Source organism: Salvelinus sp. IW2-2015, linkage group LG3 (assembly GCF_002910315.2).
Source record: "Salvelinus sp. IW2-2015 linkage group LG3, ASM291031v2, whole genome shotgun sequence".
Classification (NCBI taxonomy): Eukaryota; Metazoa; Chordata; class Actinopteri; order Salmoniformes; family Salmonidae; genus Salvelinus; species Salvelinus sp. IW2-2015.
The window spans coordinates 22,960,591-22,986,749 of record NC_036840.1 but is presented as its reverse complement, the minus strand read 5'-3'; the positions used below and the strand labels follow the sequence as shown (position 1 = coordinate 22,986,749).

The 26,159-nt window shown below is 43.1% G+C and overlaps 1 protein-coding gene and 1 long non-coding RNA gene across 6 annotated transcripts in view; both read left to right on the top strand.

Annotated features, from left to right (window-relative positions):
• LOC111952872 (H(+)/Cl(-) exchange transporter 3) overlaps window positions 1–26,159 on the top strand; it is a 64,025-nt gene that overhangs the window by 7,736 nt on the left and 30,130 nt on the right. For 3 of the 5 annotated variants that reach the window (XM_023971868.2, XM_023971852.1, XM_023971877.2), the window contains exon 2: window positions 2,168–2,360. The exons of 1 other annotated variant lie outside the window; for it this stretch is intronic. In XM_023971868.2, the coding sequence (XP_023827636.1) occupies window positions 2,195–2,360 (166 nt within the window). In that variant the 5' untranslated portion in view covers window positions 2,168–2,194. Of the gene's footprint in view, window positions 1–2,167; window positions 2,361–21,905; window positions 22,133–26,159 lie in introns of those variants that run through there. One more of the 5 variants, XM_023971892.2, reaches the window with a different exon arrangement.
• LOC111952915 (uncharacterized) lies at window positions 14,336–16,650 on the top strand. The gene is made up of 3 exons (XR_002875784.2): window positions 14,336–14,823; window positions 15,080–16,033; window positions 16,240–16,650. It is a non-coding gene; the product is annotated as an uncharacterized lncRNA (long non-coding RNA).

Below are 26,159 nucleotides of genomic sequence, written 5' to 3'. Positions count from 1 at the left end.
GCTTGCAAGCCGAAGAACACCATCCAACCGTGAAGCACGGGGTGGCAGCATCATGTTGTGGGGGTGCTTTGCTGCAGGAGGGACTGGTGCACTTCACAAAATAGATGGCTTCCTGAAAGGAAAATATGTGGATATATTGAAGCAACATCTCAAGACATCAGTCAGGAAGTTAAAGCTTGGTCGCAAATGGGTCTTCCAAATGGACAATGACCCCAAGCATACTTCCAAAGTTGTGGCAAAATGGCTTAAGGACAACAAGTCAAGGTATTGGAGTGGCCATCACAAAGCCCTGACCTCAATCCTATAGAACATTTGTGGGCAGAACTGAAAAAGCGTGTGCGAGCAAGGAGGCCTTAACAAACCTGACTCAGTTACACCAGCTCTGTCAGGAGGAATGGGCCAAAATTCACCCAACTTATTGTGGGAATCTTGTGGAAGGCTACCTGAAACGTTTGACCCAAGTTAAACAATTTAATGGCAATGCTACCAAATACTAATTCAGTGTATGTAAACTTCTGACCCACTGGGAATGTGTTGAAAGAAATAAAAGCTGAAATAAATCATTCTCTCTACTATTATTCTGACATTTCACATTCTTGAAATAAAGTGGTGATCATAACTGACATAAAACAGGTCATTTTTACGAGGATTAAATGTCAGGAATTGTGAAAAACTGAGTTTTTAAATGTATTTGGCTAAGGTGTATATAAACCTCCGAAAATACATTTTCTGGATGAAGATATGCTTTCAGTGTTAACTTTAAACTATTAAAACCAAATATAAACTATGTAGAAAAGATAATGGACCTAATATATTTTCAAATAATATAATCTTTGAGAATTAACAATCACCAAAATAAAGCTGTCAMGGTGAATTGAAAATTCCAAATGCAGTGAATTTAGCAGTATAWATTTTTGTTATTATGTTTGAGCAAAAGAACACAGCATTAGCAATGGCAAAATGCATAGAATTGCAAGAGATTGGCTTTAAAACGGCTACATGTTTACTCAGCTGCATGGCAAAATGTGTAGAWTTACAGGAATTTTACTTTAAAACTGCAAGAAAATATCTCTCTGGTCCATGGAAAAATGTGTAGAATTGCAGGAAATTGGCTTAAAAATGCAAAAATGTGTCTACACCACCAAACTGGGGGCCTCTAAATTTCAGCCGCCCCCCCTGCCACGCCCACCACCTAAGCCCCTTTTTGATCCAGAGAAAGCCCTGAGCTAGCCCATCTTTTMTGATCTAGCAAAGGTTTTGGTGTATCCCCCTTCCTCTATGGTTCTGGACTAGGTTTTGTTTTCCCCTGCTTCCACCAGGGGGGAAATAGTGAGGTTAGTGTGCTCTACTATTTTGTTCTAAATCAGCATCACTCTGTTCATCCTAATCCCCAAACTAAAAATAGACATAAACACTACTGGCTAATTCTTCCCACACATAAATGGTTTGTATTTGTGTAATTTCCTAAAACGGATGCAGTAAAAATGTCCCATAGTCCTGATGGACTGGAGAGGTAAACAAAACGATTTCCAATAGGAATCAAAATCTCCTCCTGMGTGGGCACCAAACAGTCCAATTCCAAATTCAGACAGAGGTGTTGTGCAGGGTACAGGCTTATGATTCCAATCTAGCACACACTCAGACAACTAGACAGACGGAGGTATTGAGTCACATTTTTCACAGCATGGGCCTGAGGATGTTCACCACCGGGGTCCTCCATCATCACAGTCCTCCATGCTGACAGAAGGGACACAGCTGATGAGTTTACTGCKACTTCTCTGTCACCTCCGTCTTCCTCTTTAGTGAAGTGTCTGGGTCTGACATCTCACACTCATCATGTGTCCTAATGACCCTCCTCCTTCCTTCCCTATCCCTTCTTCCGCCCTTYTTTCCATCCTCCATCACCAACCAGAAACGACCCTGCCGCAAGGCTGGTAACGAGGTTCGGGAATCAGAACGAATCTGAAACGGAAACCTTACCCACAATTAATTCCGCCTTCTGGTTACAGCCAGGCTGGGCTGTGGACTTTCCTGTCTGCCTGAGTGTATGTGGCTGTGTGTGTTTTCCAGCAGCTCAAGTTCAACAGGGGCTACCACAGAAACAGCTACAACAGCATCTCCAGTGCCCAGACCTGTGATCTGAGAGTGTGTTTGTGTTCCCWCGCAGGGCACTGCCTGCGTAGCACGTAGCTAAATGGAGTCGGAGCAGCTCTTCAACAGGAAGGGCTACTACAGGAACAGCTACAACAGCATTGCCAGTGCCAGCAGCGACGAGGAGCTACTGGATGGCGCCGGAGTCGTCATGGACTTCCACACCTCCGAGGACGACAACCTTCTGGACGGAGACGCCACCTCCCCAGGTAGGCCCACTGCTAATTGCTGCCGACTACGCCATCAGACACCCATTATCACCCCCCATAGTGCTGGGCTGTTGACCCCAGGGGAGAGAGGCTCTGGCTGGGMTATTTTGGTCAGATGAAGAGGGTCTGTTCCAGGCCGGAAGCTGTGGGTCTATCCATGAATGGATGTTGTGAGCGGTGTTATTGTGAGCTTCCTATCCTGGCCTCCTTGCCAAATTTGCTGCATTGCTGATCCACACACTCAATGCTGCCTCACCCACTTGGCCCCCTTGCTACCCTGTGATTTGCAGTGTTACCCCTGCTTTTGTGAGCCCTGCTGTTGATGCTCCCTGCTGCTTTCTGCCCCCGACACGTACCCATCAACCCTCCATCTATCCATGACACCCCATCCCAAACCACACCCTCCATCAGATGTCACCTGCCTGCCACCTCTTGACTTCAGTTCCGCTACCATTCATACCTGTCACCTCCATCCATAACCGTGATTGGTCGGGTTACCCTCCCAGCTGGCTTCCGCCATCTTGTTTTTGTGTTTGTTTTGTGCTTGCAGCCTCATTCATACTAGCCCGGTCCCAGATCAWCCAGCATGTTTTTGTATGACAACAGCCATAGGAGCTGGCAAATACAGCACAAAGAAACAGATCTGGGACCAGACTATGTCCATTCCTGTAACCTTGTTTTGTTTTCTTATTTTCCCTGCAATCGCCATCCATGTACCTCATTCACTTCTCCATTCATGGTGCTTCAGTTCCTGTTTAGTTTGTGGTCGTGACTCGTGGCTTTACTCCTTGCAGGTTTTGTGGTTGTACTGCTTTTGACCTTTGCTGCTTTTCTAGGTGTGGCTTGTACCATGAGGCTTTGTGATTGGACACTTGAACTGCACACGTTGTGCTTTGTGGGTGTGGATTTGACTATTTACTGCTTTTTTAGTTGTGTATTGTAATATGCAGCTTTGTGATTGAACCCGTGCTTTGTAGGTGTGGCTGATGATATTCCACTCATCACTATGATGTAGACATAAAGGCATCCTTCACATTGTTCCTGTGCCAACTGATGCTCCCTGTCTTTCAGTCTTGTACCAATCACCTGTTCCTTTCACACMCCCCTCCCTGCTTCCCTGGCCCAGTGTACGCTGCTCTGTAATAGCAGGTGTCTCGTGTCTACACCTGCCACATCCTGCTTGTTTCCTGTTGCTGCCTGCTGGCCTGACGCTTGTGCTGCTGATTCATGTCTTGTAACCATAGTTACGCTGGCTTCTGCAGGCTCCTCAAGCTTGGCCTTCTTGTAGCTGATCAAAAGAGAAACAGCTCCATCATAACTCATAACTAATATGGTGTTTAATATGGCTAGTCGCTGTTGGCTGCAGCGACTGTGAATAGTAATTAGGGAAGCTTGCAGTATCTGAAGGTCTTTTGAAATGCTACTTAATCGGAACCTACTTAATACATTTATTTGTGTGTGTGGCAGAAACTCGCTCATGCTGAGGAAGAACTTCGTGCTTAACTCTTTGACACTTTTAAGTGAGTTTGAACTTATGTTTGTACGTGCATTGGTGTAAGAGAAGATTTACAAACGGATTGCCAGTACTAAAGTACATTTGTCAAACCATGGATGTAAGCAGCGCCCAAGGAAAGCCAAATAGAGAGAGCCTTTTGTCTGATTGAGTCTGATGGGACATAATAATAATCTAAAGTAGAGTTGTTCTTTTTCATTACCAGAGCTTTAAGTTGTGCTTAAGAGTGCCAAGAGAGTTCTTGACATTTTTACTCTCTGCTGCACAATCCTCTCCTTATCCTCCTCGTCTCTGGAGTTGTATACAAGCACAGAGCTCCTCGTGTGTGTGTGTGTGTGTGTGTGTTGTTTTTGACTGTTGTTTTTGTTGTGTGTGTTTTGTGTTGTGTGGTGTGTGTGTGTGTGTGTGTGTGTGTGTGTGTGTGTGTGTGTGTGTGTGTGTGTGTGTGTGTGCGCGCGCGCCCCTGTGAATGCAGTACTATGAGTTGCTGAGTACAGGGCAAAATTGTCTCAAATTAGGCTCATCTACTTTAAGGATTTTTCATTGGCAAGATGAGCAAATTTAGGCATGACATGCCAGCAACAAGCGCTGACACTACACAGCCAAGTATAACTGATCAAATTATGAAAGACAAGCATTGTAATTTTGGTTTCCATAAAGTGAGAGTGGAAGAGGTGAACAAATTATTGTTGTCTATTAACAATGGTCTGCCACCGTGGTCTGCCAACTTGGATGGAAAATTACTGAGGATAATAGCAGACGATATTGCCACTCCTATTTGCCATATCTTCAATCTAAGCCTACTAGAAAGTGTGTTCCCCCAGGCTTGGAGGGAAGCAAAAGTAATTCCGCTACCCAAGAATAGTAAAGCCCCCTTTACTGGCTCAAATAGCCGACCAATCAGCTTGTTACCAACCCTTAGTGAACTTTTGGAAAAAATGGTGTTTGACCAGATACAATGCTATTTTACTGTAAACAAATTGACAACAGACTTTCAGCACGCTTATGGAAGGACATTTAACAAGCACGGCACTTACACAAATGACTGATTGGTTGATAGAAATTGATGATAAAAGATTGTGGGAGCTGTTTTGTTTGACTTCAGTGCGGCTTTTGAAATGATTGATCATAGTCTGCTGATGGATAATCATATGTGTTATGGCTTTACACCCCCTGCTATATTGTGGATAAAGACTTACCTGTATAACAGAACACAGATGGTTTTCTTTAATGGAAGCCTCTCCACCATAATCCAGGTATAATCAAGAATTCCCCAGGGCAGCTGTCAAGGCCCCTTAATTTTTTCAATCTTTACTAATGACATGCCACTAGCCTTGAGTAAAAACAGTGTGGCTATGTCTGAGGATGACTCAAAACTATAAAAACTCAGCTACTACAGTGAGTGAAATCACTGCAACACTTAAAATAGAGCTGCAATTAGTTTCAGAATGAGTGGCTCGGAATAAGTTCGTCCTAAATATTWAAAAAACKAAATGCATTATATTTGGGACAAATCATTCACTAAACCCAGAACCTCAACTAAATCTTGTAATAAATCATGAGTAAATTGAGGTGACTAAACTGCTTGGATTAACCCTTGATTGTAAACTGTCATGGTGAAAACATGTTGATACAACAGTAGCTAAGATGGAGAGAAAATGCGCTACTCTGCCTTTTTAACAACCCTATCAACAACGCAGGTCCTACAGGTTTCTTGTTTTGTCGCACCTGGACTTCAGTCGTGTGGTCGGGTGCCACAGAGGGACACCTGACCACACAATTGKCTCAGAACAGTGCAGCACGGCTGGCCCTTAAATGTACACAGAGATCTAACATTAATAATATGCATGTAAATCTGGCTCAACGTGGAGGAGCGATTGACTTCATCACTACTTGTTTTTGTAAGAARTGTTGACATGCCACCAAAGGTCTCTTCACAATCCCCAAGTCAAGAACAGACTATGGGAGGTGCGCGGTACTACATAGAGACATGGTTACATGGAAGTCTATTCCACATTAGGTAACTGATGCAAGCAGTAGAATCAGACAAAAATACACCTTATGGAACAGCGGGGACTGTGAAGAGACACACACACAGGTACAGACCCACATACACATAAGACATGCACTCTACACACACGTACACATTTTGTATTGTAGATATGTGATAATAGAGTAGTGGCCTGAGGTAACACACTTGTGTTGTGAAAAGTGTTATGAAAATGTAATGTCATGTAATATTTTTTATTGTATATAACTGCCTTATTGTTGCTGGACCCCAGGAAGAGTAGCTGTTGCAAAGGCAGCAGCTAATGGTGAGCCTTAATAAATACAAAGGCAAATATGTCTTGAGCTCAACTTCAGAAGTCAATGAAGATGTGTAAACATAGAGTGGACAGGCACTACTGCCAATACTGTACTAACACGCTATTATAGTATAATAATAATAATAATAATAATAGTAGTGGGACAATAACAGTGTCTTGAGTACAGAAGCCAAGACGGCCCACTTCAGGGCATGGTCCCATGACTAGCCTTCTTTACCACCCTGTGAATATTGGTATGTAGCCTCGCCTCTGTAGCCTGCCTGAGCGCCAGTCTGTTTCTGCTTATTTAATTAGCTGACTTGTTGACGTATTTCCGAGTAAGGCAATGAACGGATGTACAGTTGAAGTCGGAAGTTTACATACACCTTAGCCAAATACATTTAAACTCTGTTTTTCACAATTCCTGACATTTAATCCTAGTAAAAATTCCCGGTCAGTTATGATCACCACTTTATTTTAAGAATGTGAAATGTCAGATTAATAGTAGAGAGAATGATTTATTTCAGCTTTTATTTCTTTCATCACATTCCCAGTGGGTCAGAAGTTTACATACACTTCAATTAGTATTTGGTAGCATTGTCTTTAAATTGTTTAACTTGGGTCAAACATTTCAGGTAGCCTTCCACAAGCTTCCCACAATAAGTTGGGTGAATTTTGGCCCATTCCTCCTGACAAGACTGGTGTAACTGAGTCAGGTTTGTAGGCCTCCTTGCTCGCACACGCTTTTTCAGTTCTGCCCACAAATGTTCTATAGGATTGAGGTCAGGGCTTTGTGATGGCCACTCCAATACCTTGACTTTGTTGAAGCCATCTATTTTGTGAAGTGCACCAGTCCCTCCTGCAGCAAAGCACCCCCACAACATGATGCTGCCACCCCCGTGCTTCACGGTGTGATGGTGTTCTTCGGCTTGCAAGCGTCCCCCTTTTTCCTCCAAACATAACAATGGTCATTATGGCCAAACAGTTCTATTTTTGTTTCATCAGACCAGAGAACATTTCTCCAAAAAGTACGATCTTTGTCCCCATGTGCAGTTGCAAACCGTAGTCTGGCTTTTTTATGGCGGTTTGGAGCAGTGGCTTCTTCCTTGCTGAGCGGCCTTTCAGGTTTTGTCGATATAGGACTCATTTTACTGTGGATATAGATACATTTGTACCCGTTTCCTCCAGCATCTTCACAAGGTCCTTTGCTGTTGTTCTGGGATTGATTTGCACTTTTCGCACCAAAGTACGGTTCATCTCTAGGAGACAGAACGCGTCTCCTTCCTGAGCGGTATGACGGCTGTGTGATCCCATGGTGTTTATACTTGCTTATATTCTTTATACAGATGAACGTGGTACCTTCAGGCATTTGGAAATTGCTCCCAAGGATGAACCAGACTTGTGGAGGTCTACACATTTTTTTCTGAGGTCTTGGCTGATTTATTTTGATTTTCCCATGATGTCAAGCAAAGAGGCACTGAGTTTGAAGGTAGGCCTTGAAATACATCCACAGGTACACCTCCAATTGACTCAAATGATGTCAATTAGCCTATCAGAAGCTTCTAAAGCCATGACATAATTTTCTGGAATTTTCAAGCTGTTTAAAGGCACAGTCAACTAGTGTATGTAAACTCTGATCCACTGGAATTCTGATACAGTGAGTTATAAGTGAAATAATCTGTCTGTAAACAAATGTTGGAAAAAGTTGCTTGTGTCATGCACAAAGTAGATGTCCTAACCGACTTGCCAAAACTATAGTTTGTTAACAAGAAATTTGTGGAGTGGTTGAAAAAYGAGTTTTAATGACTCCAACAATAGTGTACGTAAACTTCCGACTTCAACTGTAGCTGTTGAATGCAGATACGGCTGGTAAACCAGGTGAGTGAATCTAAATATTGTGTCATGTAGGCCTAGTGTAAAAGGCTCATAATGTCCTCATGCTGCATTGATTAAGCCTTAGGGCAGGTKTAGAGTACATTTGTTCTTGCCAGGAGTCCTTACACCAAGCAATATGTATCTAGGAATGTTAAGGTTGAAATTCTGCACCATGCTCTTACCTATCATAACTTTACTTTGGAATATGTTGTTTAGTGTAAGTGCTGTGTGTCCTACACTTAAGGAGACCAGACAGAGGCAGAGCAGACCCGACATATTAATAATGAATGACCCAGTGAAGGCTAGCTGTATAGTAGTGCTCCAGTGAGGGTGACCAGGCTTTGTTCAGTAGGACACACAGAGAAGTGGGCCATTGTGTGCGTGTGTGTGTGCGTTTTGGCTGGTATTGGGTTACACACAAGGTCACTCTCAGTAATCTCTGTTCAATCAGTGGCCTCTAAGGTTGGACGGTATCCAGATTTTCATATCGTCATACTGTCTTTCTCTCATCCCGGAATTTACGGTATTACTGGTATTACTGTTTTTTTTGCGCTAAAAATGCAAAAAAAAAAAAACTTTGGGTGTCTACCAAAATTCACACAAGTCCTAGTGGATTTTTATAGAAGCTGCTAGCTAAATATGCTAACGAGCACAAACGAAAATAAACTAATTGCAAAGACATGAAAACCCGTCACAAGTTATACATAGAGTGCCTTCATAAAGTTCTCACACCTAGACTTTTTCCACTTTTTGTTGTGTTACAGCCTTAATTTAAAATGTATTAAGTTTAGATTTTTTTGTCACTGGCCTACACACAATACCCCAAAATGTCAATGTGTAATTATGTTTTTAGAAATGTTTACTATTTAATTAAAAATTTAAAGCTGAAATGTCTTGAGTCAAGTATTCAATCACTTTGCCTAAATAAGTTCAGGAGTAAAAATGTGCTTAACARGTCACATAATTATCAGGTATCAAGGTAAGACCCAGATGCAGACCGTGTCGAAGTAACAATGTTTATTACAGCAACGGCACAGGACGGCAGGCAGGCTCAGGCAAAGGTTGGTAATCCAGAGGGGGAGGAGGGGGCAAAGGTACAGGACGGCAGGCAGGCAGAGTGGTCAGGCGGATGGGTACAGGGTCAGGACAGGCAAGGGTCAAAAACCAGGAGGACGAGATAAGAGAGACTGGTGAAAAGCAGGAGCTGACACAAAAATACTGGTTGGCATGACAAACAAGACGAACTGGCAACAGACAAACAGAGAACACAGGTATAAATAAACAGGGGAAAATGGGCGACACCTGGAGGGGGGTGGAGACAATCACAAAGACAGGTGAAACAGATCAGGCTGTGACAATAATAAGTTGCATGGACTCACTGTGTGCAWTAATAGTGTTTAACAKGATTTTTGAACAACTACCTCATCTCTGTACCCCACACATACAACTATCTGTAAGGTCCCTCAGTCGAGCAGTGAATTTCAAACACATATTCAACCACAAATACCAAGGARGTTTTCCAATGCCTCGCAAAGAAGGGCACCTATTGGTAGATGGGTAAAAAAAAGCAGACATTAAATATCCCTTTGAGCATGGTGAAGTTATTAATTACACTCTGGATGGTATATCAACACACCCAGTCACTACAAAGATACAGGCGTCCTTCCTAAATCAGTTGCCGGAAAGGAAGTAAACCGCTTAGGGATTTCACCATAAGGCCAATAGTGACTTTAAAACAGTTGCAGAGTTTAATGGCTGTGATAGGAGAAAATGAGGATGGATCAACAACATTATTGTTACTCCACAACACTAACCTAATTGACATTTAGAAAAGAAGGAAGCCTGTACAGAATAAAATATTCTAAAACATGCATCCTGTTTACAATTAGGCAATAAAGTAAAACTGCAAAAATGTGGCAAAGAAATTAACTTTATGTCCTGAATACAAACAATTATGTTTGGAGCAAATCCAACACATCACTGAGTACCACTCTTCATATTTTCAAGCATGGTGGTGGCTGCATCATGTTATGGGCATGCTTGTCATCGACAAGAACTGTGGAGTTTGTTTATGATAAAAAKAAATGGAATGGAGCAAATCACCTGGTTCAGTCTCCTTTCCAACAAACATTGGGAGACAAATTCACCTTTCAGCAGGACAATAACCTCAAACACAAGGCCAAATATACTCAGGAGTTGCTTATCAAGACGACATTGAATGCCCCTGAGTAGCCTAGTTACAGTTTTTACTTAAATAGGCTTGACTATGGCAAGACTTGAAAATGGCTGTCAAAAAATTATGAATTACCAAATCCACAGCTTGAAGAATTAAAAACATTATAATGTGCAAATATTGTACAATCCAGGTGTGCAAAGCTATTATACCAGGGGTGTCAAACTCATTCCATGGAGGGTCTAGTGTCTTCAGGTTTTTGTTTTTTGTTTTTTCCTTTCAATTAAGCCTTAGACAACAAGGTGTGGGGAGTTCTTTACTACACTGAACAATATATAAACGCAACATGCAACAATTTCAAAGTTTTTAGTGAGTTACAGTTAATTTAAGGAAATCAGTCAATTGAAATAAATAAWTTAGGCCCTAATCTGTGGATTTTACATGACTGGGAATACAGATATGCATCTGTTGGTCACAGATACCTTTAAAACAAAAGGTAGGGGCGTGGATCAGAAAACCAGTCAGTATATGGTTTGACCATCATTTGCCTCATGTAGCGCGACACAGTTCCTTTGTATAGAGTTGTTCAGGCTGTTGATTGAGGCTTGTGGAATGTTGTCCACACTCCTCTTCAATGGCTGTTTCGAAGATGCTGGATATTTGCGGGAACTGGAACGCACTGTCGTACACATCAATCCAGAGCATCCCAAACATGCTCAATTGGTGACATGTCTGGTGAGTATTCAGGCCATGGAAGAACTGGGACATTTTCAGCTTCCAGGAATTGTGTAAAGATTCTTGCGACATGGGGCCTTGCATTATCATGCTGAAACATGAGRCGATGGCGGTGGATGAATGGCACGACAATGGGCCTCAGGATCTCGTCACGGTATCTCTGTGCATTGAAATTGCCATGGATAAAATACAATTGTGTTAATTGTCCGTAGCTTATGCCTGCCCATACTATAACCCCACCGCCATCTTGGGGCACTCTGTTCACAACGTTGATATCAGTAAACTGTTTGCCCACACAATGCCATACACGCTGTCTGCCATATGCCAGGTACAGTTGAAACCATGATTCATCCGTGAAGAGCACACTTCTTCAGCATGCCAGTGGCCATCAAAGGTTCACATTTGCCTACTGAAAACTGTTACGACTCCAAACTGCAGTCAGGTCAAGACCCTAGGATGACCTAGGATGACGAGCACGCAGATGAGCTTCCCTAAGACGTTTTCTGACAGTTTGTGCAGAAATTATTTGGTTGTGCAAACCCACAGTTTCATCAGCTGACTGGTTGACTGGTCTCAGACGATCCAGCAGGTGAAGAAGCCAGATATTGAGGTCCTGTGCTGGTGTGGTTACACATGGTCTGCGGTTGTGAGGCCGGTTGGACGTACTGCCAAATTCTTTAAAAAAAAACGCTGGAGGCGGCTTATGATAGAGAAATTAACATTTCAATTCTCTGATAACAACTCTGGTGGSCATTCCTGCAGTCAGCATGCCAATTGCACGCTCCCTCAAAACTTGAGACTTCTGTGGCATTGTGTTGTGTGACAAAACTGTACATTTTAGAGTGGCCTTTTATTGTCCTCAGCACAAGGTGCACCTGTGTAAGGATAATGCTGTTTAATCAACTTCTTGATATGCCACACCTGTCAGGTAGATGGGTTGTCTTGGCAAAAGAGAAAGGCTCACTAACAGAGATGTAAACAAATTTGTGCACAACATTTTTGAGAAATAAGCTTTTTGTGAGTATGGAACATTTCTGGGCTCTTTTTATTTCAGCTAATGATACATGGGACCAACACTTTACATGTTGCATTTATATTTTATGTTCAGTATAATTAGTGACCTTAATTCAYCAATCAAGTACAAGGGAGGAGTGAAAACCCACAGACACTCAGTCTTCCATGGAATGAGTTTGAGACCTGTGTATTGGAGACTTAACCAGAAARACTCACAACTGTAATTGCTGCCAAAGGTGATTCTAACATGTATTTACTCAGGGGTGTGAATACTTACACTGTATGTAAATGAGATATTTCTGTATTACATTTTCAATAAATTAGCAAACAATTCTAAAAACATGTTTGCACTTTGTCATTATGGGGTATTTTGTGTAGATGGGTGAAAGAAAAACATCTATTGAATCCATTTTTGAATTCAGGCTGTAACACAACAAAATGTGGAATAAGTGAAGGGGTAACAGGGCTGGTCCTTGCCTTTCTGCTGCTTTAGGCAATCYCAAAAAGCGGAACCCACAGTGAAACTAGAATAGTCCCAGTAAGCAAAAGGATGTTGAAAAGATGTCTAAAATACTTATTTTTCAGACGTTGATGTTAGGTTAAATTTAAGTTCTGATTGAATGGTAAAAATATCTATTTTCCGTACGTATTTTCCAGGACGTTGAAAAGGCATGAAAGACGTTGAAAAATACATATTTTACGGACGTTGAAATCAGATTCATTTTCGGTAATGAATGACAGTTGAAAATACTTATTTTCCAGACGTTGAAATTATGTATTTTCCGGACGTCGAAATCAGGTTTTATTTTTGGTTTTGAATGAAAGTTGAAAATACGTAATTTATAGATGACTATGTTTGGCTGGTCTAGACCTGACCAAATCTGAACCAAACATAGAAGTCTATGATAGGTTCAGATTTGGACCAGACCGGACCAAAAATCTATGTCCGTGGGTGTTGAAATCAAAGCAAACAGGTTCAGATTTGGTTCGTACCAGACCAAAATCCAATGTCAGTGGATGTGGAATTCAATACCGGTCTGGACTGAACAAAAAAAGACGTCCAAAAGGTGTCATCGTCGGTCCTGCTTCCTGAGGTATATCATATAGTGTTGCCTGAAATTGTATTTTATGAATGCCCAACTGTGGTAAGCCTACCATTTGTAAAACACCAAATAAAGCCGTCTGGATAGGACTATAAAAAGACGTCGGCTCATGCTTACTGGGGTTTAGCCTACCACGTCAACCAGCAATGGAATTTTATGAATGCCCATCCATGTGGTAGGCCCATCGTTTTTAAAACAGGCGGTTGCATTGGCTTTGTGACGAATCAGTTTTGCTATTTAAGCCCTGAATTTCAGCTGCTCAACTTTTTAGGAGTTATCATGAGCCTATTTGCATTGTGTTTACACAGCAGGAAATGCAGAAGTATTTTTGTTGTTGCTATGATCAGCTTGAAATCGCTGATCATGAAAATGGGGTGAAACTCCTGGACAACAGTTGTTATAGTCCATTCCAAATTGTCCATTTTACGTTGACGTGATCTGTTTATGGAATATGTTGTAAACGTGACAGCGCATTTTTTTTATTTGATTGGGCACCATTTAGTTAGGCTATTTGATCGGAGAAACCTGCATGATGTAAAAAGTGTCTGTCTCAATACATTGTCATACATTTTATCTCCAGCCTGTAGGCTACAGTAAAGGCAACATGCTATTTTTACTATATCCTGTATCTGCTACATGATTTATGTTAGATCATTTTTTGGACGGAATKTTGGTGGATCGCTGCAGCGGTGCGTCTGCAACAGCACCCTGGAGAGGAGCTCTGGAAATGGACAAGAAAAATGTTTTGCGCCCCTGCMTTTGACAAAGTGGGCACAGGGCGGCATCAGCGCTCACCTAAAAAGCCCATATGCCACTTGTTGAGAGAAATTGTCACTGTTTTTGGGCAGAATTATGTGAGGTTTTATATGTTGTTGGAGGTATGTCTTGGTCAGTTTAGCGTAGAAAATGCCGCCCTTGTCAATTTGCCGACATATGCGGCCGCCTAACGGTCTGTGTACACTAGCAGGCTGTAAAATTCCTCGTGCATCTTCGGCCGCCCAGAGTGGCACCCTTGTGGCGGTGCTGGCAGCATATAGCAGCAGTTCGGTTGTGCATCAATAATTCAGTACAGTCCATCAAGAATTCAGCATTTTGTATAAGGTCTGGTTATTAAATGGGTAAATAGTTTAATCCATTMTACATTTCATTTATTTATTCACAGATAAATAGTAATATGCTCTTAACCGCTCTGGTGACAAACTTTGCTGCCCTGTTTCCAATCGTCAACATGGCTGGGAGAACCTATTGAAGTAAGTAAATACATTTTGAAAATGTAAAAATAATGACGTATTCTTAGCTAACTAGCTACAGTGGAGGCTAACTCAGATGAGCTGCTAACGTAGCTAGCTAGCTATCTAGACAACTKTACATACTGTACAGCTAGTTAGCTAAGTTAATTAAATATCACCAGCTACCTAACTTCATATTAGCTAGCTATTGTGATGTATTTATCATTGTAAAAAACAAACTTCAAATGCATTTGTAGGAAGCTAGCTAAGGATAGCAGCTCCAACTGAATAGGGCAGGTACTTTTGTGTAGTTCCAGTCCCTAGAAAGAAGTGAGGACAGAGATGATAATAGTACCATAATATTCAGTGCTGTCTAATTGGAGTATAAGGAAGTCTGTTTTTTGTGATGTTTTCTGTCCTCAGCTACAGAGAGCTATGAACGCCTGTTGTATGCAGATGAAGAGGTCCCAATGAAGAGCGGTGGTTCTCAGTCCAGGTCCTGGGGACTCAAAGTGGTGCACATTTTTGTTTTTGCCTTAGCACTACACAGCTGATTCAAATGATCAACTYATCATCAAGCTWYAAACAGTATTTAAGTATTCATTTTTGATGGCATCCTTGATGTGATCCTTCTGTTGTCACATTCTACACATGCATCTATCTATTCAATGTTATCATGATTTGTTATAAGAGATATTATACTTTCAGTAATCCACAATGACCTGGTGATGTAAAAGTCTAATAATGACATTATCTTCCATATTCCTACAGATACCTTGCAACTGGAGATTCCTCCAAAACGATTCCCTACAGTTACCGTATAGGGCACTGCACGATTGGGTGGCCAGGGCCACCTTGGACTGCCTCGTGGGGAAATTCAGGTGTGTGTGAAGGCTACCTGTGTCCTGCATAACTTCATGAGGATGGACACAAGGACCAGGAGGGGACCTGCAGCTTGCCGCCGTGTGCCAGAGGAGAGGTCTGCTGCTTTGCAGGATGTTGCAAGGATGGGGGCCAACAATGCAGCACTGGAGGCAATCCGTGTGGGAAGGCCTTTACCTCCTACTTCCCTGGCAACACCATATACCACACTATGCACAACCAAAGGGTCTTTTAAGAGCCACCCACCTTGCAATAAGAGTATTGTTCCATTTACTTAGGTATGTCAACTGCAGTTATGATTTATACTTCTTAGGTGAGGGTGCCGTTCAGGTAAAATTATAAATAAATAAAAATGTTTACCTTATTTAACGGTGCTGTTCAGGTAAGGGTGATGTCTGTACATAAACAAAACAGGCTCTTTTAAGAGTCACCCATATTGAAAAAAATGTGAACAGTAAGACACCCTACAACCCACACAGTTGTGTATCAATCTGATTGATGGATTGTATTGTGCAGTAAGCAGGCTCAGGTGTATAACTGGCTCCTTCCACCTTCAAAGAATAGGCAAGAGGACCAACCATGGAGAATAGTAAGACACACCATTATTTATATTTAAGTAACTACGCTATATCGTTTGTCCTCGTGTGTCTGCATGTTTTTCAGTATAAAGTACTCTGCAGCCACACACAGATTCCTGTTKAACACTGTCTCTTTAACTACCTTGTTTTCTCAATAACAATTTCGACCCCTTCTCCCTAAATCCTCTAGGTTAGATCAGCTGTGTCGGTGAACCACTCCCGCTTCTGAACTGCCTGACACATAGAGGGCACAGCATGATCAGAGGTGAGAGGTCACTTGGTCGTGTCAACAGGCAGTATTATTAAAGAGATGCTTTACATTGAAATACAGATGGAGATGTAGTTGTCCCAGAGTTAATGATCCAAGGTCAGTTTTGCATTTCACCCAATGATTGTGATGACTGACAGTGTTAGAATTGAAAGAAAACACAAGGCTTAATCATGCTATCTCCATCTGTCTCTCTTCTGCAGGTATGTTTTACTGTAAGAGAGGATGCCAACCCCCAGTCCCGTCATCGCCGATCTAAGATAACCCTCTGGCCAACTGGGGGCCCAAGAATGGTTAGGAGACACTGTTAGAGACACTTATGTAATTGTGATGACCTGAAAGAATAGGAAGTTTGGTAGCACAGTAATTCATTAATCATATGCTGTCTTCCCTGCTCCTCCGTTCTTATCTCGTTCCCTTTCTGTCTATTACACTTTTTCTCACGCCTCTCCCCACCTCATCTTTCTTCCTCTGTTTTTATAATGCCCACCAGATGTGCATTGAATTACAGATTGAACTTATATTTATACTATTTAATAATATTACGTATTTATAACTTGGATGATTAACTTCTTTCAACTTCTTTCAATAAAGCTATTCATACCTGAATCGCACCTTTATTTGCAAAGGTAGTGTACATGATCAGTGAATATATATATATATATTCAATGTACAGGATATGTGGGAAACTCATGCTTGGTAATAACTACACTACCGTTCAAAAGTTTGGGGTAACTTAGAAATGTCATTGTTTTCCATAAAAACATACATGAAATGAGTTGCAAAATGAATAGGAAATACAGTGTAGTCAAGATGTTGACAAGGTTATAAATGTTTTTTTTTTTTTTAAATTGATAATAATTGTGTCCTTCGAACTTTGCTTTCATCAAAGAATCCTTCATTTGCAGCAATTACAGCCTTGCAGACCTTTGGCATTCTAGTTGTCAATTTGTTGAGGTAATCTGAAGAGATTTCACCCCATGCTTCCTGAAGCACATCCCACAAGTTGGATTGGCTTGATGGGCACTTCTTACGTACCGGTGAAGCTGCTCCCACAACAGCTCAATAGGGTTGAGATCCGGTGACTGTGCTGGCCACTCCATTATAGACAGAATACCAGCTGACTGCTTCTTCCCTAAATAGTTCTTGCATAGTTTGGAGCTGTGCTTTGGATYATTGTCCTGTTGTAAGAGTAAATTGGCTCCAATTAAGCGCCTTCCACGGGGTATGTCATGGCGTTGCAAAATKAAGTGATTGCCGTCCTTCTTCAAGATCCCTTTCACCCTGTACAAATCTCCCACTTTACCACCACCAAAGCACCCCCAAACTATMACATTGCCTCCACCATGCTTGACAGATGGCATCAAGCACTCCTCCAGCATCTTTTCATTTTTTCTGCGTCTCACGAATGTTCTTCTTTGTGATCCGAACACCTCAAACTTAGATTTGTCTATCCATAACACTTTTTCCAATCTTGCTCTGTCCAGTGTCTGTGTTCTTTTGCCCATCTTAATTWAAAAAATGTATTGGCCAGTCTGAGATCTGGCTTTTTCTTTGCAACTCTGCCTAGATTGCCAGCATCTCGGAGTCGCCTCTTCGCTGTTGACGTTGAGACTGGCGTTTTGCGGGTACTCTTTAATGAAGCTGCCAGTTGAGGACTTGTGAGGCGTCTGTTTCTCAAACTAGACACTCTAATGTATTTGTCCTCTAGCTCAGTTGTGCACCGGGGCCTCCCACTCATCTTTCTATTTTGGTTAGAGACAGTTTGCGCTGTTCTGTGAAGGGAGTAGTACACAGCGTTGTACGAGATCTTCAGTTTCTTGGCAATTTCTTGCATGGAATAGCCTTCATTTCTCAGAACAAGAATAGACTGACGAGTTTCAGAAGAAAGTTATTTGTTTCTGGACATTTTGAGCCTGTAATCGAACCCACAAATGCTGACGCTCCAGATACTCGACTAGTCTAAAGAAGGCCAGTTTTAGTGCTTCTTTAATCAGGGCACCAGTTTTCAGCTGTGCTAACATAATTGCAAAAGGGTTTTCTAATGATCAATTAGCCTTTTAAAATGATAAACTTGGATGAGCTAACACAACGTGCCATTGAAACACAGGAGTGATGGTTGCTGATAATGGGCCTCTGTACGCCTATGTAGATATTCCATTAAAAATCAGCCGTTTCCAGCTACAATAGTCATTTACAGCATTAACAATGTCTACACTGTATTTCTGATCAATTTGATGTTATTGTAATGGACAAAAAAATGTGCTTTTCTTTCAAAAACAAGGACATTTCTAAGTGACCCCAAACTTTTGAACAGTAGTGTATGGACTGGCATCCTTGGCATAATCAGGTTATATTATTTTCTACTCAACCCATAGGCTTTATTGATGCCATTCAGACTGTCTTGAAGTCAATACAACCGGCTATGATATTTGAGGTTCATAGCTAGGTTCATACACTACGTCCCCAATCTGTGAGCTTGTGTGGCCTACCACTTTATGGCTGAGYCGTAGTTTCTCCKAGACCTTTCCACTTCACAATAACAGCACTTACATTGATCGGGGCAGCTCTAGYAGGGCAGAAATTTGATGAAATGACTTGTTGGAAAGGTGGCATCCTACGACGGTGCCACATTGAAAGTCACTGAGCTCTTCAGTAAGGCCATTCTACTGTCAGTATTTGTCTATGGAGATTGCATGGCTCTGTGCTCGATTTTATACACCTGTCAGCAACCGGTGTGGCTGAAATAGCCGAATCCACTAATTTGAAGGGGTGTCCACGTACTTTTGTATATAAAGTGTATTTACAAACAAATACGTGACTGGCTCAACTGTTCTGGGGAACTACTGTAAGCTTCATAATATAAAATAATGWGATAGGTGAAATGAAGAATGCAATCTTTTTTTCTCCTAACGTTTTGCACGAGTTCATTGCAGGTATATACTTAAAAAGTAGCTACAAATATACTTAAATGTTTTGAAAAACTTTAAAGAAATAGTTTCAACGATATTGGCGGTATTGAAAAACCATCACGTTGTCAGGTATCAAGGTAAGACTCAAGTGCAGACTGTGTGAAGTAACAATGTTTATTGTAACAACAGGGGCAGGAAAACGACAGGTCTAGRCAGGCAGGGGTCGATAGTCCAGAGGTGGAGCAAAGGTGCAGGCAGGGTCAGGGGTGCCGGTGATRAGGGCCGGGTCCAAGATGTCTTTAGCGGGAACTCAGCACCTCTCCTGTGGGACATAGCCCTCCCRGTCAACCAGGTACTGGAAACCCCTGCCCTGTGGTCGAACCCTCAGGAGGCGTCTCACCGTGTACGCTGGCTGGCCATCGATGGCAYGGGRGGGAGGGATGGGCCTAGAAACAGAAGTCAAGGGGCAGTCAGACATGGTTTTGACTCTAGACACAGAATAAGTTGGAAAAATACGAAGGGTACGGGGCAACAGAGGACAAACGGCAAAGGAGCTAATGATCTTGGAACCGGGGTGAAGGTCTCGGCTTCCGGGTGTGTAGCCGCGGCACAATAGCGGCGTGCCAGCGCCTCAGGCTTGACCTTCTTGGATACCGGTCAGTACTGCGGAAGCGAAGTGGCACGGGTCTTACTGAACCCCTCCCGGTGGTCCTGGTACTCTGCGGAGCTGGCGGAGGGGTCCGGGGCAATTTCCAAGCCCCCAGGAAGACGCCCCGGTGCAGGCAGAGCTGACTTCAGGCAATGAGTGTTGCAGGACAGGCTCCAGGCCACGATGGCACCAGTAGCCCAGTCAATGGAGGGATTGTGTCGCTGGAGCCCAGAGAATCCCAATACCACAGGAACCTGCAGAGATTCAACCAGCAGGAATTGGATCGTCTCACTGTGGTTCCCCGACACTCGTAGGTTGACGGTGGTGGTCTGGTGGGTGACCCAGCATATAGAGCGCCCGTCCAGCGCTCTAACACCCATGGGAATGGAGAGGGGTTGAGTGGGGATGCCCAGCTCGGACACCAGGGTAACTTCCATGAGACTCACTTCGGCCCCCGAGTCGATAAGTACCTGGAGAGACTTGGACTGGTCGCCACACAGCAGGGTGGCATGGAGAAGGGGGCGAGTAAGGGGAGAGGAACAATTATCTTTAAGACCCACCAGTGTACTCACTTCAACGAATGAGCTAGGTCTCTTGATGATACTGTAGACACAAAATGACCGGCAGTACTGCAATACAGACAATTCTGGGTCTCAAGTCTGTGTACGCGTTGCAGCTYGGGAAGAGGTGAATCGGCAGTCTCCTGAGGCTCTTGGAGGGACTCGGGGAAGCTTGGATCCTCTCGGGGACGTAGACGCCGGGGACTTCCGGAGTTCATCAGCTGCAAGGTGGGATCCCTGAGTGAGTGATTAGGACCGCAATCGGACCTCTTCTCCCTTCCACGTTCCCGTAGCTGACCATCGATCTGGATGGTTAAAGCGATGAGTGAGTCAAGATCTGTCGGTAGTTCTCGGGCCGCCAGCTCATCCTTTACCTCCTACAATAATCCATGCAGGAATGTGTCAAACAGCGCTTCCGGGTTCCAGGTATCCTGGGTTCCTGCTAGCGTACGGAACTCCACCGCATAGTCTGCCACACTGAAGGTGTCCTGCCGAAGCTGGAGTAACTTCCGGGCAGCTTCTCTCCCGAACACCGGAGCCTCAAACTTCTCACCTCCGCCACGAATACCTCCAGACTGAGGCAGACGGCRGATTGTTGCTCCCACACTGCCGTGGCCCAGGCGAGTGCCCTCCCAGACATCAGCTTAATAATGTACGCTATCTTCAAGCGGTCCGAGTGGAACGAAGAAGGCTGCAGCTCRAAAACGAGGGAGCACTGGGAGAGAAAGGCCCAGCAGATTCTGGAATCTCCATCGTAGCGCTCCGGGGAGGTAACGGGGGTTCCCGGGAAACAGGGGTGATAGTGCTGCTACCAGCTGGGTTACAGAGGGGCTGGGAGGTTACCGTCGTGGTAGGCTGCCTAGTAGGCAACCCCCGGAATTGCTCCCGCAATGCCTTCCATCAGACCGCGAAGCAAATCCTTGTGCCTACCAATGGTGGCTCCTTGGGAGGAGATGGCGTTGTGGAGCTGGTCCAAGTCTGCTGGGTCAGTCATGGCCAGTTCGTGCTATCAGGTATCAAGGTAAGACCCAAGTGTAGACTGTGTGATGTAACAATGTTTATTGTAACAACAGGTGCAGGCAAACGACAGGTCAAGGCAGGCAGGGGTCGATAATTCAGAGTAGGAGCAAAGGTACAAGATGGCAGGCAGGCTCAGGGTCAAGGACAGACAGAGTTCAGTAATCCAGAGGTGGAGCAAAGGTACAGGACGGCAGGCAGGCAGGCCCTGGGTCAGGGAAGGCAAGGCAGAGTGGTCAGGTGGCGGGTACAGGGTCAGGACAGGCAAGGGTCAAAAATCAGGAGGACGAGAAAAGAGAGGCTGGGAAAAGACAGGAGCTGACAGGACAAAAGCTGGTAAGCTTGACAAACAAGACAAACTGGTACAGACAGACAGAAAAAACTTGCAATAGGCCATTCCACTGTGGTTCATATACACACGCCTACATGTTAAATAGGAACTGGGCGAAGACATGCCCAGGGGAGTGAAGGGACAAATTCCCATGAACCAGTTTGGCAGCTTGCTGTCCAATCAGCATAAGCCTGGTGACAGTCCAGGAAGTGTAAATACCTGTATCTGTCAGTATCCCTCCCGTAAGATTGACTTTACACTACAGTACACAGTGTTTGCATGTTAGCCTGACTGTCTGTCTGCCTGTCAGTTAGTCTGCTTGGTGCTATTTATATGCACTGTGYGTTGGGGCTGGTGGTGGTGTACAGGCAGCTGTGGGAATGTTCTGTAGTGGCACAGAATGGAACTACCTGAACCAGGCTTAGAATAGAGGAATGGGACATATTGGAATTAAAAACTGTGGAATTAAAACATCACTGGTTCTAGTTCTAGATTTGTAGAACCCTGGTGCTATGTTAATTGGGTACTCTGTTGAACAGTCTGCTGGATTTAATTCCACGCTCCAGATGGGTGACATCATCACCTGTGCCATCGTCACCTAGCAACAGGAGCAGTGCTGAAAGCCAGGTAGGGGCTTCGTTGGTTGGTTTGATGGTGCCAACACCAAAGGATACTTCGGGATTTTGGCAATGAGGCCCTTTATCATCTTCCCCAGAGTCAGATGAACTCATGGATACCATTTGTATGTATGCAGTATGAAGGAAGTTGGAGGTAGTTTTGTGAGCCAATGCTTTTTAGCATTAGCGCAATGACTGGAAGTATGGGTATCTGCTAGCATGCTACCACAATGACTTGAAGACCTATAGGTATCTGCTAGTTTCAGTCATTGCAACAGATACCCATAGTTTTCCAGTCATTGCAGCAGATACCCATAGAATTCCAGTCATTGCAGCAGATACTCATAAGTTTCCAGTCATTGCGCTAATGCTAGTTAGCATCTTCCTTTCAAACTGCACACAGAGACATAAAAATGGTATCCATGAGTTCAACTGACTCTGGGGAAGTAGATGAAGGGCCTCATTGCCAAGAACCCGAAGTATCCCTTTAATAATAACAAGTGGTAGTGTGAATATACATTACATGTGCAGCGCTCTAGTGACTGAATTGATACAGTTGTTGCATTATTGAAGTGTGACAGTTTCACACACGTGTACGCCAGTGTCGGTCAGTGTCGTTTATGATGAGGGAGGACGATTTTTTTTCATGAGCATGGCCTTATTTCTATTACAGCATTCACCCAGTTCAATGTAACATTTATAGTTTAGGCTACTACATGATACTTGAATTTCCCCTATACCCATCATGAGGTTGCTTCAAATCAAATTTGATTTGTCACATGCGCCAAATACAAAAGGTGTAGACCTTACAGTGAAATGCTTACATACAAGCCCCTAACCAACAATGCAGTTCAAGAAATAGAGTTAAGAAAGTATTTACTAAATAMATTTGTGAAAATGAATATTTAAATCATAAAGTATCAAGAAAATTACATAACAATAACGAAGTCGGAAGTTTACATACACTTAGGTTGGAGTCATTAAAACTTGTTTTTCAACCACTCCACAAATGTCTTGTTAACAAACTATATTTTTGGCTAGTCGGTTAGGGCATCTACTTTGTGCATGACACAAGTAATTTTTCCAACAATTGTTTACAGACAGATTATTTCACTTATAATTCACTGTATCACAATTCCAGTGGGTCAGAAGTTTACATACACTAAGTTGACTGTGCCTTTAAACAGCTTGGAAATTTTCAGAAAATTATGTTATGGCTTTAGAAGCTTCTGATAGGCTAATTTACATAATTCGAGTCAATTGGAGGTGTACCTGTGGATGTATTTCAAGGCCTACCTTCAACTCAGTGCCTCTTTGCTTGACATCATGGGAAAATCAAAAGAAATCAGCCACGACCTCAGAAAAAAATGGTTCATCCTTGGGCGCAATTTCCAAATGCCTGAAGGTACCACAATCATCTGTACAAACAATAGTATGCAAGTATAAACACCATGGGACGACGCAGCCGTCATACCGCTCAGGAAGGAGACACGTTCTGTCTCCTAGAGATGAACGTACTTTGGTGCGAGAAGTGCAAATCAATCCCAGAACAACAGCAAAGGACCTTGTGAAGATGCTGGAGGAAACAGGTACAAAAGTATCTATATCCACAGTAAAACGAGTCCTATATCGACATAACCTGAAAGGCCGCTCAGCAAGGAAGAAGCCACTGCTCCAAAACCGCCATAAAAAAGCCAGACTACGGTTTGCAACTGCACATGGGGACAGAGATCGTACTTTTTGGAGAAATGTCGTCTGGTCTGATGAAACAAAAATAGAACTGTTTGGCCATAATGACCATCATTTTGTTTGGAGGAAAAATTAGGCTTGCAAGCCCAAGAACACCATCCTAACCGTGAAGCACGGGGTGGCAGCATCATGTTGTGGGGGTGCTTTGCTGCAGGAGGGACTGGTGCACTTCACAAAATAGATGGCTTCCTGAGGAAGGAAAATTATGTGGATATATTGAAGCAACATCTCAAGACATCAGTCAGGAAGTTAAAGCTTGGTCGGAAATGGGTCTTCCAAATGGACAATGACCCCAAGCATACTTCCAAAGTTGTGGCAAAATGGCTTAAGGACAACAAAGTCAAGGTATTGGAGTGGCCATCACAAAGCCTTGACCTCAATCCCATAGAACATTTGTGGGCAGAACTGAAAAAGCGTGTGCGAGCAAGGAGGCCTACAAACCTGACTCAGTTACACCAGCTCTGTCAGGAGGAATGGGCCAAAATTCACCCAATTTATTGTGGGAAGCTTGTGGAAGGCTACCCAAAACGTTTGACCCAAGTTAAACAATTTAAATGCAACGCTACCAAATACTAATTGAGTGTATGTTAACTTCTGACCCACAGGGATTGTGATGAAAGAAATACAAGCTGAAATAAATCATTCTCTCAACTATTATTCTGACATTTCACATTTTTWAAATAAAGTGGTGATCCTAACTGACCTAAGACAGGGAATTTTTACTAGGATTAAATGTCTGAAAAACTGAGTTTAAATGTATTTGGCTAAGGTGTATGTAAACTTCCGACTTCAACTGTAGTTATTCCTTTTGTCCAGGTGGGAAAGGGCAGTGTGGAGTGCGATTGAGATTGCGTCATCTGTGGATCTGTTGGGGCGGTATGCGAATTGGAGTGGGTCTAGGGTTTCTGGCATGATGGTGTTGATGTTAGCCATGACCAGCCTTTCAAGCGCTTCATGGCTACCGGCGTGAGGGTGGTAATCATTTAGGCAGGTTACCTTTGCTTTCTTGGGCACAGGGACTATGGTGGTCTGTTTGAAACATGTAGGTATTACAGACTCGGTCAGGGAGAGGTTGAAAATGTCAGTGAAGACACTTGCCATTTGGTCTGCGCATGCTTTGAGCACACGTCCTGGTAATCCTTCTGGCCCTGCGGCTTTTTGAATATTGACCTGTTTAAAGGTCTTGCTCACATCGGCTATGGAGATCGCGATCACACAGTCGTCCGGAACAGCTGGTGCTCTCATGCATGCTTCAGTGTTGCTTGCCTCGAATTAAGCATAAAAGGCATTTAGCAGGTCTGGTAGGCATGCGTCACTGGGCAGCTCGCAGCTGGGTTTCCCTTTGTAGTCCGTAATATTTGTCAAGCCCTGCCACATCCAACGAGCATCAGAGCTGGTGTAGTAGGAGTCAGCATCGGTTTGTGGTGTGAAATGGACGGCTACGAATAATATAGATGAGAACTCTCTTGGGAGATAGTGTGGTCTACAGCTTTTCATAAGTTATTCTACCTCAGGCRAGCAATACCTCGAGACTTCTTTAATATTGGACATTGCACACCAGCAGTTATTGACAAATAGACACATACCCCTGCCCCTCGTCTTACCAGACGTATCTGCTCTGTCCTGCCGATGCACCGAGAAGCCAGCTAGATCTATATCATCTGTGTCGTCATTCAGCCACGTCTCGGTGAAACATAAGATATTGCAGTTTTTAATGTCCCATTGGTAGGACAGTCTGAATAAACCTAGCCTATTAATGAAAGTTTACAATGTAGGTGCAAACAGGTCAAAAGAAAAATTTGAGATAACAGACATGGACAAACAGTGACACATTCAATACCGCCTTGCACACTCTTGYCTGCATCTAGCTTATCTTGGGAATAATCATTAGTCAAACAGTTGCAAACAAGAGTTTCTATTGGACAAATTCAGGTATTTTTATCCCCGTTTGGTTATGTTTAAGAAAAGTTTTTCAACAGAATCGGCGGAATGAATACACCCCTGATCACGCATTAACACAGTTCACTTTCATAGCCACGTTATATTCCTTCTTTCCTCTATGCACTCTTCTCTTCTCACCTTTTCCCTTTGTTTGTGGATTTCAATGAACAACACATCAGCTGTATGTGACAAGGCAAAAAAAACTTTCCAAGCCAAACCATGTCATAACCGCTACACACAGCCTACATCGTTGTCCCCATATTAGCTAAAGTAACTTCCTAGTCAACATAGCTAATAGAACTAATGCGTTAGTTAACCCGCTACAATCATGGAGTAACGTTACAGTG